Source organism: Harpegnathos saltator, unplaced genomic scaffold (genome assembly GCF_003227715.2).
Source record: "Harpegnathos saltator strain DR-91 unplaced genomic scaffold, Hsal_v8.6 scaffold485, whole genome shotgun sequence".
Classification (NCBI taxonomy): domain Eukaryota; kingdom Metazoa; phylum Arthropoda; class Insecta; order Hymenoptera; family Formicidae; genus Harpegnathos; species Harpegnathos saltator.
In genome coordinates, this window is record NW_020230299.1 from 18,250 (window position 1) to 35,126 (window position 16,877).

The following is a 16,877-nucleotide window of genomic DNA, read 5'->3' on the forward strand; positions in this document are numbered from 1 at the left end:
TCGTGCGGCCTTTTCGGGTCGTAAATCCGAACCGAGAAACCCGAGCAACACTTGTAATAAATATGTCTACGAGCGCGAATGTGAAACGATCTCCGTCGTTTTGGAAGGCCTGCCCTTTCGGACTCGACGGCCAGCAAAATACCACGGTTCGAAGAACTGTGACGAAGCACACGAAAGTGCTGAGCTCTGTCACGTTGGAGGCGACTGAGTCGCTGCTCCTGGGCGAATAGCCGATGTCCTGCGGACACTTGGAACGAGAGCTCAGAGTTCTCAAAGAAGCGATCGCGTTGGTTGTCAAATCGCCAAGATCCTGGACGGATCTTGGAAAGAGAGAGTTCACCCCCGTGGTGTGTTCCACACGGAGACGACCAAGGCCCGCCGCCGCTCCTGAAGCGTGGCAAAGCAAAAAACTCAAATCTGAACAATCGATTCTAACCATAAAGCCTCAACCCAACAGGGTATATCGGCACCGTCTTCAACTCAGCAGAGTGTATATTACGGTGGTTCGAATCTATACTACACGTCAAAACTGCACTAGGAAAGCCTAGAGAGAAGGTCGGGTAAAGATGGGCGCTACACAAGTCGCACAGATCAGACACCAGAGATTGCCACAATCGGCGTTGGGCCATGCTAAGGCGCGTGGTTTACTATCGCGCTCGGTTATATCACCCGAGCGGCCGAATCTTAACTGCGAGCAGCGATAACGGTGAGGGTATCGCGTAGCGATCGCAAACGACACTAGTGGATACGCGCGGGGCCCCGGCAGGAGTACCGCGTGCTCGCCTGCGAGAAATCAACGGGAGCCAGGCCGTCCGCTACGCAGCACCGGATCAACGACTCCAACAGCATGCAGGCCGCAGCAACGCGACTGAACGTCGCTGCCCACACATTTCTGAACAATTATGAATCACCTCAGGATAAAAGACGTCGAATCTTATTAGAACATCAGAAGAAGTGAATATTATACATATAATTATAAAGAATCTGTCGAAATTTTTATTTTTTAGTATAGAATTATATAGTTTAATATGATAAATATTTATAGTATTGTTAGTATCTTGAAGTTGCTTTATGTACATCAAATAATATTCATAATCATTCATAAACACTACTTATAAATAAACTTGATCACGTTATTAACTTAATAAAATCTAATGAAGCTATATATATATATATATATATATATATAAATACTGTAATGAAATTATAGATCCAGAGAAGATATTATCAATGCTGCACGTGGTATATTAGAAGAAAACTTCCTTTCTGAATGTGAAGACTCTGTGGAAACTACACAAAAAAGATATACACGAGTTATGTTATCTGAATGGATGTTAGACGTACCAGAAAATTTTACTGAAAATTGGATTATGATGCCATGTCCAGTAGGAAAACGAACAGTATTAGTAGCGAGCAAGGTATAAATTTGTATTATTGCATTTCTTCATATTCTTGCATTCAGTATCACAAATCTGTGACATTTTCGGTGTTTATACATACTTTCTTTCATGCTCATAGTTTTATGAAAAAATTTTAACATTAAAAAGATGTTTAATTAAGAAACACAGGAATTAAAAAATACAAAGCGGATAATAATTAAGAACAAAGTCTAATTGAATTTCATAACCGATTGAGATATATCCATACGGCACTCGCCAACTTTACATAATTCTCTTGTTTTCCTTCACTTGTTTTTCATTGATTTCTTACCCAGAAACTCTTCTTTTGTTAGTTTCTCATATTTTTTGTTTGCATTTGTAAGCATTAACATAAAATTATTAGAATATCAGTGACAGATTACTGCTTAACACATTGTTTTTTTGCTTTTTTAATAATTTATAACTAATAAATCAATAATGATTAATGAAATACAATTAGAAAATCCTAATAAATTAATTACATTAAGTGTTGAGGCTATTATGTTGGTCTAAATACAGTCAATATAAGTTGATAAATTGTTTTAGCGCAAGCTCAAAAATATATGTACAGATTATTTAACAAATTTATATACTTAGACTTGATACTAGTACTATGTACTAATATATCTATTTAACAAATTTATATATGATGTATAAAATAATGTTGATTTATATTAGGGCAAAACAGTAGTATATAATCGACAAGGACGACGTCTTGCTACTTTCTGCTCAGCACTTCCAGGTGGAAACTATAAGTCTCGCAAGTCACAGTACACTATTGTAGATTGTATTTGGATAAAAGATCAGAAAAAATATTATGTTTTGGATGTGTTAGCATGGGCCAGCCATCCAACTATGCTCTGTGAAGTAATATATAATCGCTGTTACATTCTAGAAATTTGTATTATCTTGTTGATAAATTCAATAAACTGTTTTATTTTGTATTTCAGGCTGAATGTAGACGATTCTTGGTGAACTCTCATCTGAAAGAAATAGAAGAATTAAGGGAAGTCGATCATAAAATAAATAAATATCCCATTTTATCCTTACCGCACGTTAGTTGCGACACAGATCTGAGTTTGGCTTTAGCGCAATTTAGCAGTGAATATTCTTTGGATGGATTATTATTTTATCATTGTAATGGATATTACAAGTTTGGCCGCTCACCACTTTTCGTATGGTTGAAACCATTTATGTTACCTGAAGTACTTGGAATATTTGTACCTTCACCATATGATGAAAAACCAGATGGTTATATAGATTACAAACATTATATTTGCCAATATACTCAGAATCAGAATAAGAAAAAGTTGCTCCAAAATTATGTAAGTTTCAAAACTATTATATAATGATTGATGATAATATTGATTATGGTTCTTATATCGTATATCTTAACTTATATCTTTTTTTAATTTTACAGTTCGGAATTGCTATGGATTGTACTTAAAATAAGATATGATATATATTGAACAAATATTTATCTATGATATGTATCTATGATATGTATCAAAGCAGCAGAAATTAATAGGACAAATTCATATCTCACGTTGTTGATTATATAAAATATTTTCTTATTGACTTGGTATACTAACAAGATATCAATTTTACATATTGTATTTTATATGTTGTAACAAATTGTAAAAAATGTATAAAAACTTCCTCATATAGCATTTATTTTTGCTGATAATTTGATACATGTAACAACTAAAAATATATTCTAATTTGTTTTAATTTTTTGATGATATACACTGCTCAAAAGAATTATAGTATAGATAATTTATTGCCGAAAATTGGCTAACTTTGACTGGTGATTATTTCACGAAAAATCATTAGTCTACAATATTTTCAATAATTTTAAAAAAAATTATTGTAGACTAATGATTTTTCGTGAAATAATCACCAATCAAAGTTGGCCAATTTTCGGCAATAAATTATCAATGCCATAATTTTTTTGAGCAGTGTATATAAACAATGTTATATTAAATTAATATAATGCATTTTTATATATGTAGTTTAGTATACTGTCATTTAGATCCATTATGTTATATGTATTGTCAATATTAAGGTAGTTCGATAGAAGACTTATTAAATATACATGTCAAATAATTGGGGTAAATAGATATAACATACAATCATAATTTCTATAATTTATAAATAAGAAGTTAATATTTTTATCTCGAATTTCACAATGCATCCTATATCTAACAGAAAAATATATTTTGAGAATTACTGAAAAATAAATTCTATTGCACAAAGAATGTGTTGTGAACTTGATAAAGGTAAAAATGTTACAATCTTTTATCTGACTATATTCATGGTCTTTGTATAAAATAAAAAACAAATGTATATATCAAACTTATGTAAAAAATATATGTGTATGTATATATATATTTTTTTTAATGTGTTATTGATACATGAAGACGTATATAACTTATATGTACATATTGACAATTATGAAATATTCTAAAAAATATAAACTGACTTATAGAGATATAAAGAAAACCACGATAAAAAATATGTATTTATCGCTATTTATATGTATAGAGAAATGAAAAAAATCAATTTAAATGTAGGATATTTTATTTCTAAATATGTAGTTTAACATAGAATTAAAAAAAAATTCAATCGTCTAAATCCAAATTTCCGATAATCATATACGACTCGTGAAACTCGTGCTTTCCTTTAGTTTTTACATGATCGCACGTAAGCTTCGAACAAAGAAAAGCCAGAGAGGTCAGGCTCTCGCGCGAGTCTCCTCCCTACTTCGAGCGCCTTGAATATTCCGATCGATGCTGATATGAACGACGTCACAGTCGTGTTTACATACGTTGTGCTACTTCGTCTCCCGCGCAAAAAACCAAAGGGCGATTGAGGTTAAGAAACGCGACCTTCTTAGTCGAAAATATCAGGAACGTTCTCGTAGTGTCACAGATGCCTACTAAACTGCGGTCATGGCTGCAATAGAAATTATATTTCCGTTAGACGGGCCACCCGGCAAAATATTGAAATGGAGAGTACGCTCGGACACGATGGTTGCAACGGGTAGAGTGTTGTTGTTATACCGCAATGCGTCGTCGGACATCGATGATACCACGGAGCCTGAAAAGAAGTTGCGAGCTACGAGGTTCGGTCGTGTCAAGAAACTTCTGGTCAAGGAGGGTGACGTCGTTCAACCTGGGTATGCGTCATTTTCATAATCACACCTTGTCGGAGGTTATACATACACATATATATGTATTGTGCATCATCCTACTTTTGGATATGTATTATCGTGATAAATCAACAAGTCAGTAACATTTGAGTGTCTTCCTTGGTACTAATAGATATCACAGCTGTTGTATAAGCTAGTTTTTAATGCTAATTCTGTTAGTTTTAACATTTTTGTTACATTTGCAAAATTAAAGTTTCATATAATTACATACTATTTCACAAATTAGGTGTATAGTAGACTTTCGCATCTGCCTTTTGTGATATTTTAATAATATGTTAGTATCTATTCAGGCAAGTGATAATCTTATTGGAGGGATGTACACATCCTACTGTCATGATAGACCTGTGTGCGGAATGTGGGGCAGATCTAAGGGTAGAGCAAGCTGGTAAGGATGGCAAGATAACCGAAGTATCACAGGCTAGTGTGCCTATGGTACACAGCATACCAGAATTGAAAGTATGTCCAGAATTAGCTGAGAAAATTGGGAAAAAGGATGAACAGCGTTTGCTAAAGGATCGGAAATTAGTGTTGCTTGTAGATCTCGATCAAACAATAGTTCATACTACAAATGATCATATTCCTCCAAATTTAAAAGTATGTAAACATGTCACATTATCGATACATACATCTTGATGATAAATATATTGTAAATGTTGAAATTTCTCAAAAGCTAATTTAAAATAAGCAGATCTCACATCTGTTTCTGATTTTTGTAGGATGTTCATCATTTTCAACTGTATGGGCCGAACTCCCCGTGGTATCACACCAGATTAAGACCAAACACTCGGCATTTCCTCTCGGAAATGAGCCATTTGTACGAATTGCATATCTGCAGTTTTGGAGCAAGGATCTATGCACATACTATTGCATCATTGCTGGATAAGGATGGTGTCTTATTTTCACATAGAATACTTTCAAGAGACGAATGTTTTGATCCAGCATCGAAAACTGCAAATCTCAAGTAAGTTAGAAATTATCGTCTGAGATATGTTATTTCGATGAATGATATTGCACGTGAAAGCAGTTTTGTCAAATCAAAATATAAATCGCTGTTCAATTTTATTATCTTACAGTAAGTTTTTCTCATCTTTTGAAAACAAATATATTATCTTACGTATTATTCATTGTAGAGCATTATTTCCTTGCGGCGATGATTTGGTTTGTATCATAGATGATAGAGAGGACGTGTGGCAAGGTTGCGGAAATTTAGTTCAGGTTAAACCCTATCATTTTTTCCGTCACACCGGCGATATTAACGCACCGCCAGGATTAGACAAGGGCGACGCGTGGCGTACAGCTGAATCGGAAAATACGAACATAAACGAGACATGTGCAAACTCGAAAAACAAGGATGATAAGAATGAAACATCCGAATCAATCGAAGCGCTATCGTTAGGCGATATTTCGACGAAAGAAACAAGTCCTGAAGCAGATGAAAACTATGATAAGTCGAAAGAAGCGGACAATGATAAACAAGATACCAAAGTTGATACAGAGGAAGAAACTGATATCAAGTCTGCTGCTACAGACGAAGCGCAATCTACAGCGGAAAATGAAGCGCATTCTGCAGCAGAAGATAAAGCACAATCCACCGCGGAAAATGAAGCACAGTCCAATGCTGCAAGTAAGGATGATACAATAGATAAGGAAGTAGCAGAAACTGCGCAACCAGAAGAAACAGAAAAAAACAATAAACAAGAGACGTCGAAAAGCGAAAATAACGTGATAGATGAGGATGACGATGATTATTTGTTATATCTAGAGGACATCCTTCGTAGAATTCATACGGAATTTTACTGTACCTTGGACAAAGGCAACGGTCGGAGGTCCTTGCGAGACATAATCCCGCGAGTGCGCTCCCAAGTGCTGAAAGGATTGTATTTGACTTTCAGTGGCTTGATACCCACCCATCAGAAGTTACATCAAAGCCGCGCGTACAAGGTCGCGAGAGCGTTCGGAGCAGAAGTAACACAAGTAAGAAGAACTTCGCACTTTTACAATCTTCATGCTGCTTCTCTCATCTTGTAACGTTATGTTGTGAAATTTCACAGGATTTGACGGAGAAGACCACGCATTTGGTCGCGATTAGAAAAGGTACAGCGAAAGCAAACGCGGCTAAGAAAGATACGAATATAAAGATCGTAAATCCAGAATGGTTATGGACGTGCGCGGAACGGTGGGAGCATGTCGACGAGCGTCTGTTCCCTGTCACGTCGCAGGTACAAATATAATTCTATAATAATACCATATAATTCTATAATGATAATTCATTGTGCGTGTACGGTTTTATAGTAACGTCGCTGTTTTTGCGACATGTACCATCTGAGCATTAATAATAAATAGAACTATCGTAGGCTCGTGGATCGAGAGTACCGCCGCCGCACTGCAGTAGCCCCGAAAGCGTCGAGGAAGTAGAAAGCAATAATAGCGTGGTAAACTCTTTTGCCAATACGATCAATCCATTAATGTCTTTTACCCAAGAGGAGATCGACTTTATGGACAAAGAAGTAGAAGAGGACATGTTAGAGCAAGACATGTTAGAGGAAGACTTTTTAGATCCAGATTTTGATATAGAACATATAGACGATGAGGAACTCATCGACACGAGAATACGCCGTCGCAGTTATGATTCTGAGGATTCTATGGACAGTAACCTAGGTAAGCATATACGAAAAAAAGAGAAGGAGAGGGGGGCGAGAGAGAGAAAGAGAGAGAGAGAGAGAGAGAATATATTATGTCCGACTGCAATTTTACAATTATAAAATCGTTATTTAATCTGTACATCATTAAAATAGATGAATGGCTGTTGGAACATAAGAGGCAGAAAATTGAGAGTCTCCTCGAGGATAAAGAAGACAATAGTAACGATGACGATGACGATATCGGCAACGATGACAATGACGATGACGACGACGATGATCCTGTTGCACGTTTTAGAAGGGGAGAAGATTTACCTGATGATTTAGATTTAGGCGATAATTCGGACTCGATTCAGGACTCGATAGACTTCGAGGATGGAGATGAGGATGATCGGGAATGGAACGCACTGGGTGCTGCGCTAGAAAGAGAATTTCTTGCAGAGTGATGTGCTTGAGAGAGACGAAGGAAATACATTGATGTGTGCACACATTAGATTATTGAACTGACTAAGAATGTCTCACATCACTAATAAATTTCAAGTTCGATAATTGTGAACGGGGTATCATTGACGGTGTTAAATTATTTATGCATTCTGATAGTCAGAGCAAAATGTTACATATAAAGACAATGAACATTTGCTATCATCTACTAAGAGTAGATTGGAATAACTAACTTGTGCAACGGAAGTATATAAAATTCGAAAAGAGGTTCTTTCTATATTGAATTACTGCTCTATATTAAACTCTCTCTCTTGCGGATTTTGTATTAGTAGATAGAATCGCTCTTTTGATTATTTTTTGTGAGAGCGATTTGTGGATAGCAATACAAATACATTATGAACATTAAATTTTCTTAAGCAAAGGAGACATATTGAGCACGTTTTATCATAATATTAAAAAATGAAACTTATTTTCTCTAATGTTTGTAGAGCTGTCATCTGTAATGTTGATAATTGTAAGTCATTTTTGTATGGAAAGATATATATAGGATGTATTATGAAATTGGAAAATAAAAGTATAAAAAAAGAAAAGTATATTCTACAAGAATAGTATTCTACAGAAAATTCTATATAGAAAAAAAAGAGATAATAAAGATTTATTGCTATTTTTCAAATTCAATACTATACAAAATATTTTACACTGTATCTGGTTGTGGGTCCTTTAGATCATCATAGTACTTTAAGTACATCTTTTTATGAGTAAAGTCACGTATATCTTCCAATCCTCCTCGTTTTGGTGCCTTTCCGTAATCATAAGCTGTCTCTTTTTTGCCAAATAATTGTGTAATTTCATCCAAATCCTCTCTAGTGTCACAAAAAAATATATAACAAATTTATATATATTCAATATTGCATCAGTATATAGTTATTTTATAATGAATCAATTGAACTTCTCATAGAATTTTCAATAAATTATATACCTATACTGAAACCCAACAACTTTCTTTCCAGTAATTGGATCCATGATGTCACCTAGAGGATGTATCACTTCGACAACCTATGCAACAATTATTGTTAAGAATCATGAAGAAGTTCGCGTGTGTAAAACTCAGGTTATCAACTGAGTTATTATAACAATCATAAAACTTAAAACATGCATGACAATACGTACCTCATGAGTAATCAGGCGTGTCAATTTATTTGGTAACATCTTTATTAGAATTACATCACCGGTTTTACATAATTTTTGCGGATCGTTGGCATAAACGAAATCATGTTCTTTGAAGTACTGTTAAACAAAACATCACACATAACCTCAATAGCACAAACTACTTAAACAAATCGTATAATTGTGTGTATTTATACGTACTGACCATGTTAATATAATCGTCGAATTGCAATCGTGGTACTCTCACTTTGGCAGCGTTCTGTTTCGACGAAGGGATGCATATTCCGAGAAGGTACCGAAGCGCGATCTTTTTTACATTAGCCATTTTTACATATATAGTATCAGCTGATTACTTGTGCCTGTATATTATAATACATTAAGGATCTATCCTTTCCAAATGATAATTTCTGTATAAACAATTGCTCGAAAGTTTTAAAATCATATGTACTAATACCATCAAATTAACAATTTATTTTCATATTCATTTTTTTCACAATGATTTTTCTTTCTCTCTTAAAAGCAGAAGTATGTAGCGGTGTAAAGCGTGGTCTACAATGACCGTAAAACCTGTGTCACACTACGGATTGAAGATCAAGGATTGTGGAATGAAGATTAGATTTCGACAAATCAACAAACTTCGGTTTTGATTTGCTTTATTCCGGTCAAATTTCAATCTTCAATTCGTAATCCTTGATCTTCAATCCGTAGTGTGACACGGGCTTAAGGGCAAGAGCACAGGCTTCTGCATAAAGGCTCGTCTACATTAGCTGTAAGAGTAAGGCTGTAAGGTTGCAAGACACGAAATGAAATATTTTCATTCGCTGACAGCTTACGTTGCAGCCTTACAGCCTTACTCTTAAGGCTCGTCTACATTAGCTGTAAGAATAAGGCTGTAAGGTTGCAAGACACGAAATGAAATATTTTCATTCGCTGACAGCTTATGTTACAGCCTTACAGCCTTACTCTTACAGCTATTGTAGACGAGCCTTTACAGCTATTGTAGACGAGCCTTAACACATAATACATAACACATAAGAAAATAAAGGGCCAGAGCACAGACTTCTGCATAACGCATAATACACAACGCATAAGAGAATCAACCAATCAGAGTTCTTCATTTCTGTTCTGAGAAGGGAAATGAAGAAAACTAATTGGTTTATTCTTTTATGTATTATGTATTATGTGTTATGTAGAAGTCTGTGCTCTGGCCCTAAGAAATGGACCAACCACAGTTGATTATTTTTGTCATAATCGACTATAATTGGTTTATTTCTTACCGCTTACGCTTACTTCTTACTGCTTATTGCCATTGTAGACCACGCTTACGAGCCAGAGTCACGCTTACAATCAGAGTTCTTCATTTCCCTCCTCAGCACAGAAATGAAGAACTCTGATTTGTTGATTCTCTTATGCGTTGTGTATTATGCGTTATGCAGAAGTCTGTGCTCTGGCCCTAAAGGCCTATCCAGACAAACTTGCATAAGCGCGTAACGCATATGCATAAGGAAATTGACCAATTATGATCCGTGTAGTAAAAAAATATTTTTTGTATTAAACATACGACTAGTCAATTTCCTTATGCATATGCGTTACGCGCTTATGCAAGTTTGTCTGGAAGCCTTAAGCATCACAGTCGATTATAACAAAAATAATCAACTGTGGTTGGTCCATTTCTTAGGGCCAGAACACAGACTTCTGCATAACGCATAATACATAACGCATAAGAGAATCAACCAATCAGAGTTCTTCATTTCTATCTTGAGGAGGGAAATGAAGAAAACTAATTGGTTTATTCTCTTATGCGCTGTGTATTATGCGTTATGCAGAAGTCTGTGCTCTGACCCTAAGGGCGCATTCACATCTGGGCAGAAAATCAGAAAGCAGAAAGACAACAGCCAAATTATAAATGGTGCTAATAGTCTGTCCTTCTCTTCGTCTCTCTCGCGAGAGTTTTTCTCTCTGTCACTCTCTTGGCTTCTGCTGTTCTGCTTTCTGCTTTTCTGCCAAAGGTGTGAATGCGCTCTATGCTGTAAGACCCAAAATATATTTATAGTCGGATCTTTAAGATTGCTTAAGTTCATCTTAAAATGTACAAATCATTTTATTAGCTACGGAATATCTGAAGGTGAATTTAAGATGATCTTAAATATAAGATCCAACTATAAATACCGGTTTATCTCTTTTTTTTTAGCCGAAATAATGCTGCATTGAAACTTCATTCTTTTTCTCGACGCAAGCTTATATACTTGTTTCGCTCTAACGGCGAAAAGTGGAAACTATTCAGCAAAAAGAACGGACTTTTTGTCTCACCCTAACTTATACGTATGCGTCTAGTTTAGGAGGGTCTTCGAAAAAGAACAAACCTCTTTCTACATCAATTACGGTACGTAACAAGATTGAAGGCAGTCAGATACTACTTTTTGAGTTCCGGTCAGTCATAGTCAATTGATCGCGTAATATTTCATCACTGATCGAGTAGGCAGGGGAATCGTTTCTTTCGTGTTAAATCGTGTACCGCAATCGTCGAAACATGACTAAATTGAGAAAGCCCATGGAGAACGGTGACGCCCGTAGTGCTCATGGACAAGCCTACAAGGACAAAAGCAAACCTACCGACATCCGCAGTAGCAACATTAATGCTGCTAAAGGTAATGCATGTTTGTAGGACATAGCTTCTCACCGAGATGAAATGTGGAGAATATCTATCGCGATTTAGGTTACCTGGTAGTTACCTTATATGGTAATGTTCATGGCACTGGCTACGTTTTCCACGTGCGCATCAACTTTGTATGAAACTGAGCACTATCAAAAACAAAAATTAAGTACATTAAATGAACGATGAGTACGTTTTTTTACGTGATTATTTTACGAAATTACGTTATGATTATGTTATGTTTTAATTATTGAAGGTTACAAGGGTACAAACTCTAAATCTGTAGAGTTTAAGTAATATATGTCAATTATTATTTAGTTAGCCTGTTATTAGACATAGCCTGTGAGAGTCTCTGGTTTCTTTATATTTATGATATTACTTATAATATACATGCTTATACTTTTATATATCGATGCAATAGTGATGTAGGAAATTCTATTATTAATTTATTCTGACAAGTATTATTACATTCAGGAATATAATATAAAAATGACTAATGAAATTGTTGAATATAAAATGGATATTATAGGGTTAAGCAGTTTTTTGGTTTTGTTATAATATATTATATGGTTATTGTAAATATTTATAATTATAATTATATTGTTATCTCATATAAATATATAATATAAATTTAAAAGTAAAGAGTCACATATATATATATACATATGCATTGAAAAATAAATTATTTATCCCTCATATTTATTATATATAGAACTCTTTTCTTTGTAGCTGTTAGCGATGCGATACGTACTAGTCTTGGACCTAGAGGAATGGATAAAATGGTAAATTTTATATTTGTTATTTATCTTGCTTGTTAAGCTTATTTAACAAGATTATACTATAATGGATATTACAATATAATTATACTATAATAAATAATAATTAATAATCATAATATATTACAAATATACTAACAATTGATAATCAACTGATGTGTCAACAATAGATTCAAGCTAGTAATGGAGAAGTTACTATCACAAATGATGGTGCAACCATTCTAAAAGAAATGAACGTGATACATCCTGCTGCAAAAATGGTAATAGATAAATATTTTTTTTACTTTATACTTTTTTAATTTTATATTATAACATGTGTTATCTCTCATATTTTTCAGCTTGTTGAATTATCCAAGGCACAAGATATAGAGGCTGGTGATGGTACCACAAGTGTTGTTGTGATAGCTGGTGCCCTTTTGGAACAAGTAGAACGTTTATTACAAAAAGGAATTCATCCATCTTTGATCAGTGATGCATTTAGAAAAGCAGATGTTAAAGCAGTTTCAATTCTGAAACTTATGTCTATACCTGTGGATTTAACAGATAAGGAATCTCTTGTGAAAGTTGCAGCAACATCACTCAATTCTAAAGTATGTAGTAACTACTATATGTATGTATATATAAAATGTATGTATATAAAAAAAATATACATTTATTTATTTATAATATTAATATTTGCAATATACTTTTTTTATATAATTTAGGATTCTTTAACTGTTAAGTATATGTAGTTTTCCAATATTTATTATAATACCTCAGGTTGTACATCAACAATCCAGTCTTCTTGCACCACTTGCTGTGGATGCAGTTTTGAAAGTTACTGAAGAAGGAAAAGAAAGTTCGGTTGATTTACATGTGAGAATAAGTTTTTCTTTTACATATATATTTTCTACTATGTCTAATATAGATTAATTTCATCTTTCATTATTCTTGTAGGATATTAAAGTAATAAAAAAAATAGGAGGTACTGTTGAGGATACTGAATTAGTAGAAGGGTTAATATTTACTCAAAAATCCTGCAATATCAATGGTCCAAAACGTATTGAGAAAGCTAAAATCGGATTAATACAGTTTTGCATTTCGCCACCCAAGACTGATGTGAGTATCGTGAGACAGTGATATACAGATATATCTATGTGTAGCTATAATTCTTTGAATTTTTAGATGGATCATAATGTAATTGTGTCTGACTACTCGGCAATGGATCGTGTCTTGAAGGAAGAACGCACTTACATACTGAACATTGTGAAGCAAATTAAGAAAACTGGTTGCAATGTCCTTCTTGTGCAGAAGTCCATTTTGCGCGATGCTGTTAGTGATCTTGCGATACATTTCTTAGACAAAATCAAAGTCATGGTTATCAAAGATATCGAACGCGAAGACATTCCTTTTGTGTGCAAGACGTTAGGTTGCAGGCCAATCGCATCGCTGGATCATTTTGTGCCTGAAAATCTTGTTAACGCTGAACTTTGCGAAGAGGTTCAAACAGGCAATTCGAAATTTGTTAAGGTGCGCATTACATGGAAAAAGTATCGTTATCACAATATCATACTTCTTTCATTTATTTCATAATACATTATATAAATTCAATATATATAAATTATTTACTTGTATCTTTGACCTACATAGGTCACAGGAATTCAAAATCATGGGAAAACTGTGACTGTTCTCGTACGTGGTAGCAACAAATTAGTTTTGGAGGAAGCTGAGAGATCACTGCATGATGCATTGTGCGTCATTCGATGTTTGGTGAAGCAGAGAGCACTGATCGCTGGTGGTGGGGCACCAGAAATTGAATTGGCATTAAAACTGGGAGAGTATGCAGTTACTTTAGGTGGTGTTGATGCATACTGTGTCAAGGCATTCGCAAATGCTCTTGAAGTTAGTATCAGATACGTTGTACTTCAACTCAGACTAAACGTAGAAAGTATATAATGGTTCGAGATAACACGATTTTTAATTTTGAAACCTGAAAATTCCAGGTAATTCCGTCAACATTAGCTGAAAATGCAGGGTTGAATCCTATAGCCACGGTAACCGAACTTCGTAATCGACATGCACAAGGTGAAGTAACAGCGGGCATTAACGTCCGAAAAGGCGCTATTACTAACATATTGGAGGAGAACGTGATTCAACCATTGCTAGTTTCTATCAGTTCAATAACACTCGCTTCTGAAACCGTATGCAGTATATTGAAGATTGACGACATTGTCAATACGAATCAATAAATTTCGCGGCACAATGTAAAATTGATTTTATATTTGCATAACGGAGTAAGTGCGATTACTTAAAAATACGTAGTACTCCGCATGAATTTATGCATGAATTTTCATTCCGTCTCGGTCATATTTACTGCGTAGTTCTTTGTTGCAGATTAATGCAACATGTTCAACGTGTTTGTTTAATTCGTTAGAAAAGCTTATATATTAGTAATTAACAATCATGCTTCACCAATGTTTAGCATAATATAATATTTTTTGAACACAGAATGGAAAAAATAAAAAGTGTGAATCTGTTTATTAATTTGCATTTATTTCGGTATAGAAATAGACTGTACATTAAACTATATGATGATATTCGTGAGATCAATAAAAAGTGTGAATCTGTTCATTAATTTGCATTTATTTCGGTATAAAATAGATTGTATACATTAAACCATATATTATAACCGTATATTCATGAGAATTTGAAAGGAAAAATCCGTTTTAAACTTATTTAATTCCAGATATTAGAAAAAAAGTAACGAATTTAACGCCTGAAAGCCTGCAAAATTCACTCTTATATTCGTTATTTAAAAAAATGCGTGATATAAATATAATCATTTTAAAAATTTAATCGAAATATATAACTTTTCATACAATAATTCTGGCCAAATATATAACTACATGTTAAGTACATTTCCTATATATGTATAATAAAATAGATATTTACTTCTATTTGTGAGTATTGTTTATTTTTTTTAATTAGCACGATTATATCTATTAATTGTTTAGTAACTATATTTGATTGTAATAAGAGTCGTTGAATATTAAGCACATTTATAGAAGATAAATATACTAGGACCTTAAAATTTTATACACTGGGACATGTTAGTCTGAACTTCTAACAGATCGTATTTAGTTTCTCATATGATGAAAAATCGTAGCTTTTTCCATCAAATAAATACGAGCAGCATTTTCTTAAAAATACGCGAAGTCGAAAAATATATTCCAAAATAGTGGAAGTCCCAGTATAATTGCAAAAATATAAAAGATTATTTATGATCAACTAAAGCATACATTAAAATATAAAATTTTATGTATAGCAGCAATTTCAATTATACAGAATATTTACTTAACTTTTTATAAAAAAAAATTTGTATAAGTAAAATGTTTATCATAGAAGAAAAGATATAATATTTATGTTCATGTTAACAATGTTTAATAATTATTTCATAATTTGTAAGGTTAATCTTATATTTGACTGTCAATCAAAAATATTAAAATTTTATACGTCTTAAATTTTTATCAATCGTAATGGAAAATTTAATCAATTAGTACTTCATTTATCTGGAATGTATATGTATCTTATTTACAAATTTATAAATGTTTGCAATTATCTCACAAAATCTCATAAAAATTCGCTCTACATAAAATTACAATCACTCAATTCACTCGAAAAAATATATATATATAGATATATATTTTTTACACAATGTGAATATATATTACATTGTAATTCCAAAAACCTTCTCGGCAGTAAAATGTGAAAATATCATAATATATTTTGTTTTCTTCAAATTTCTTTTTCTCAAATTTAAGCAATCGTTGGATTAATGAAAAAATGTATATTTTGTGTTTTAACAAATTTAATAAAATTAAAATTTAAAATGCGATCAACATCATAATCATAGAAATATCATAGAAAGAAATGGCAGTAGCAAAGGGTGCACATATCACTTTTTAAAATAAGATAGATAATATTTCATTATAATAATCATATATGTGTATATATATATTTTTTTTATATATTTTATATATATATATTTTATTTATATATATATATTTTTTTTTAATTTTAATTAATATATATATATATAATCGCAATTAAATTATATATACCAGGTGTGTCGGTAATTCCTTTCCGGTTTTTTCGCTAAAGAAAACACGTTATTTACAATGGATAGTTAAAATTTATTTATTCAAAGTATTGGCCATTTGATTCTATACATTTTGCCCATCTCTCAGGCAATTTATGGATGCCATTCCAAAAGAACTGTTTCTCCTTTGAACTAAACCATTCATCGAGCCATTTTTTAACTTCTTCGAAATCGGCGAAGTACTGCTCTGCAAGCACGTGCCCCATCGATGCGAAAAGGTGGTAGTCGGATGGAGCCAGGTCTGGAGAGTACGGCGGGTGCGATAAAACTTCCCATCCAAGTGATTTCAACACTTCTTTGACTGCTTTTGCTGTATGAGACGGCGCGTTGTTATGCTGCAAAATCACCTTATCATATCTTTGAGCGTATTGTGGACGTTTTTCGATCAATGCACAGTTCAAATTGATCATTTGTTGTTGGTAGCGATCAGTATT

The 16,877-nt window shown here is 33.4% G+C and overlaps 4 protein-coding genes across 5 annotated transcripts; 3 read left to right on the forward strand and 1 right to left on the reverse strand.

Annotated features, from left to right (window-relative positions):
* The first annotated feature begins 620 nt into the window (after positions 1 to 620).
* On the forward strand, positions 621 to 3,024 carry Snup (snurportin-1). Its single transcript, XM_011156371.3, has 5 exons — positions 621 to 954; positions 1,211 to 1,418; positions 2,097 to 2,285; positions 2,369 to 2,743; positions 2,839 to 3,024. The coding sequence occupies exons 1-5, from the start codon at positions 848 to 850 to the stop codon at positions 2,863 to 2,865; spliced, it is 906 nt and encodes a 301-aa protein (XP_011154673.2). The 5' UTR covers positions 621 to 847; the 3' UTR covers positions 2,866 to 3,024.
* Positions 3,025 to 4,176: 1,152 nt separating this feature from the next.
* On the forward strand, positions 4,177 to 8,285 carry Fcp1 (RNA polymerase II subunit A C-terminal domain phosphatase Fcp1). The gene is made up of 7 exons (XM_011156369.3): positions 4,177 to 4,596; positions 4,920 to 5,223; positions 5,346 to 5,590; positions 5,760 to 6,603; positions 6,681 to 6,848; positions 6,984 to 7,287; positions 7,425 to 8,285. The coding sequence occupies exons 1-7, from the start codon at positions 4,370 to 4,372 to the stop codon at positions 7,712 to 7,714; spliced, it is 2,382 nt and encodes a 793-aa protein (XP_011154671.1). The 5' UTR covers positions 4,177 to 4,369; the 3' UTR covers positions 7,715 to 8,285.
* Positions 8,286 to 8,368: 83 nt separating this feature from the next.
* Positions 8,369 to 9,305, reverse strand: mRpS17 (mitochondrial ribosomal protein S17). The gene is made up of 4 exons (XM_011156368.3): positions 9,082 to 9,305; positions 8,880 to 8,996; positions 8,689 to 8,765; positions 8,369 to 8,572 (listed from the first exon to the last, which is right to left on the reverse strand). The coding sequence occupies exons 1-4, from the start codon at positions 9,199 to 9,201 to the stop codon at positions 8,404 to 8,406; spliced, it is 483 nt and encodes a 160-aa protein (XP_011154670.1). The 5' UTR covers positions 9,202 to 9,305; the 3' UTR covers positions 8,369 to 8,403.
* A 1,793-nt stretch (positions 9,306 to 11,098) lies between these two features.
* Positions 11,099 to 14,554, forward strand: CCT4 (chaperonin containing TCP1 subunit 4). Of its 2 annotated transcripts, XM_011156367.3 has the most exons (10): positions 11,099 to 11,259; positions 11,356 to 11,524; positions 12,259 to 12,311; positions 12,476 to 12,565; positions 12,644 to 12,895; positions 13,065 to 13,160; positions 13,242 to 13,403; positions 13,470 to 13,814; positions 13,935 to 14,186; positions 14,288 to 14,554. In XM_011156367.3, the coding sequence occupies exons 2-10, from the start codon at positions 11,407 to 11,409 to the stop codon at positions 14,531 to 14,533; spliced, it is 1,614 nt and encodes a 537-aa protein (XP_011154669.1). In that variant the 5' UTR covers positions 11,099 to 11,259; positions 11,356 to 11,406; the 3' UTR covers positions 14,534 to 14,554. The 2 variants fall into 2 exon arrangements, with proteins under 2 accessions (XP_011154669.1, XP_011154667.1); XM_011156365.3 differs by having other exon boundaries at positions 11,137 to 11,524.
* The last annotated feature ends 2,323 nt before the right edge of the window (positions 14,555 to 16,877 follow it).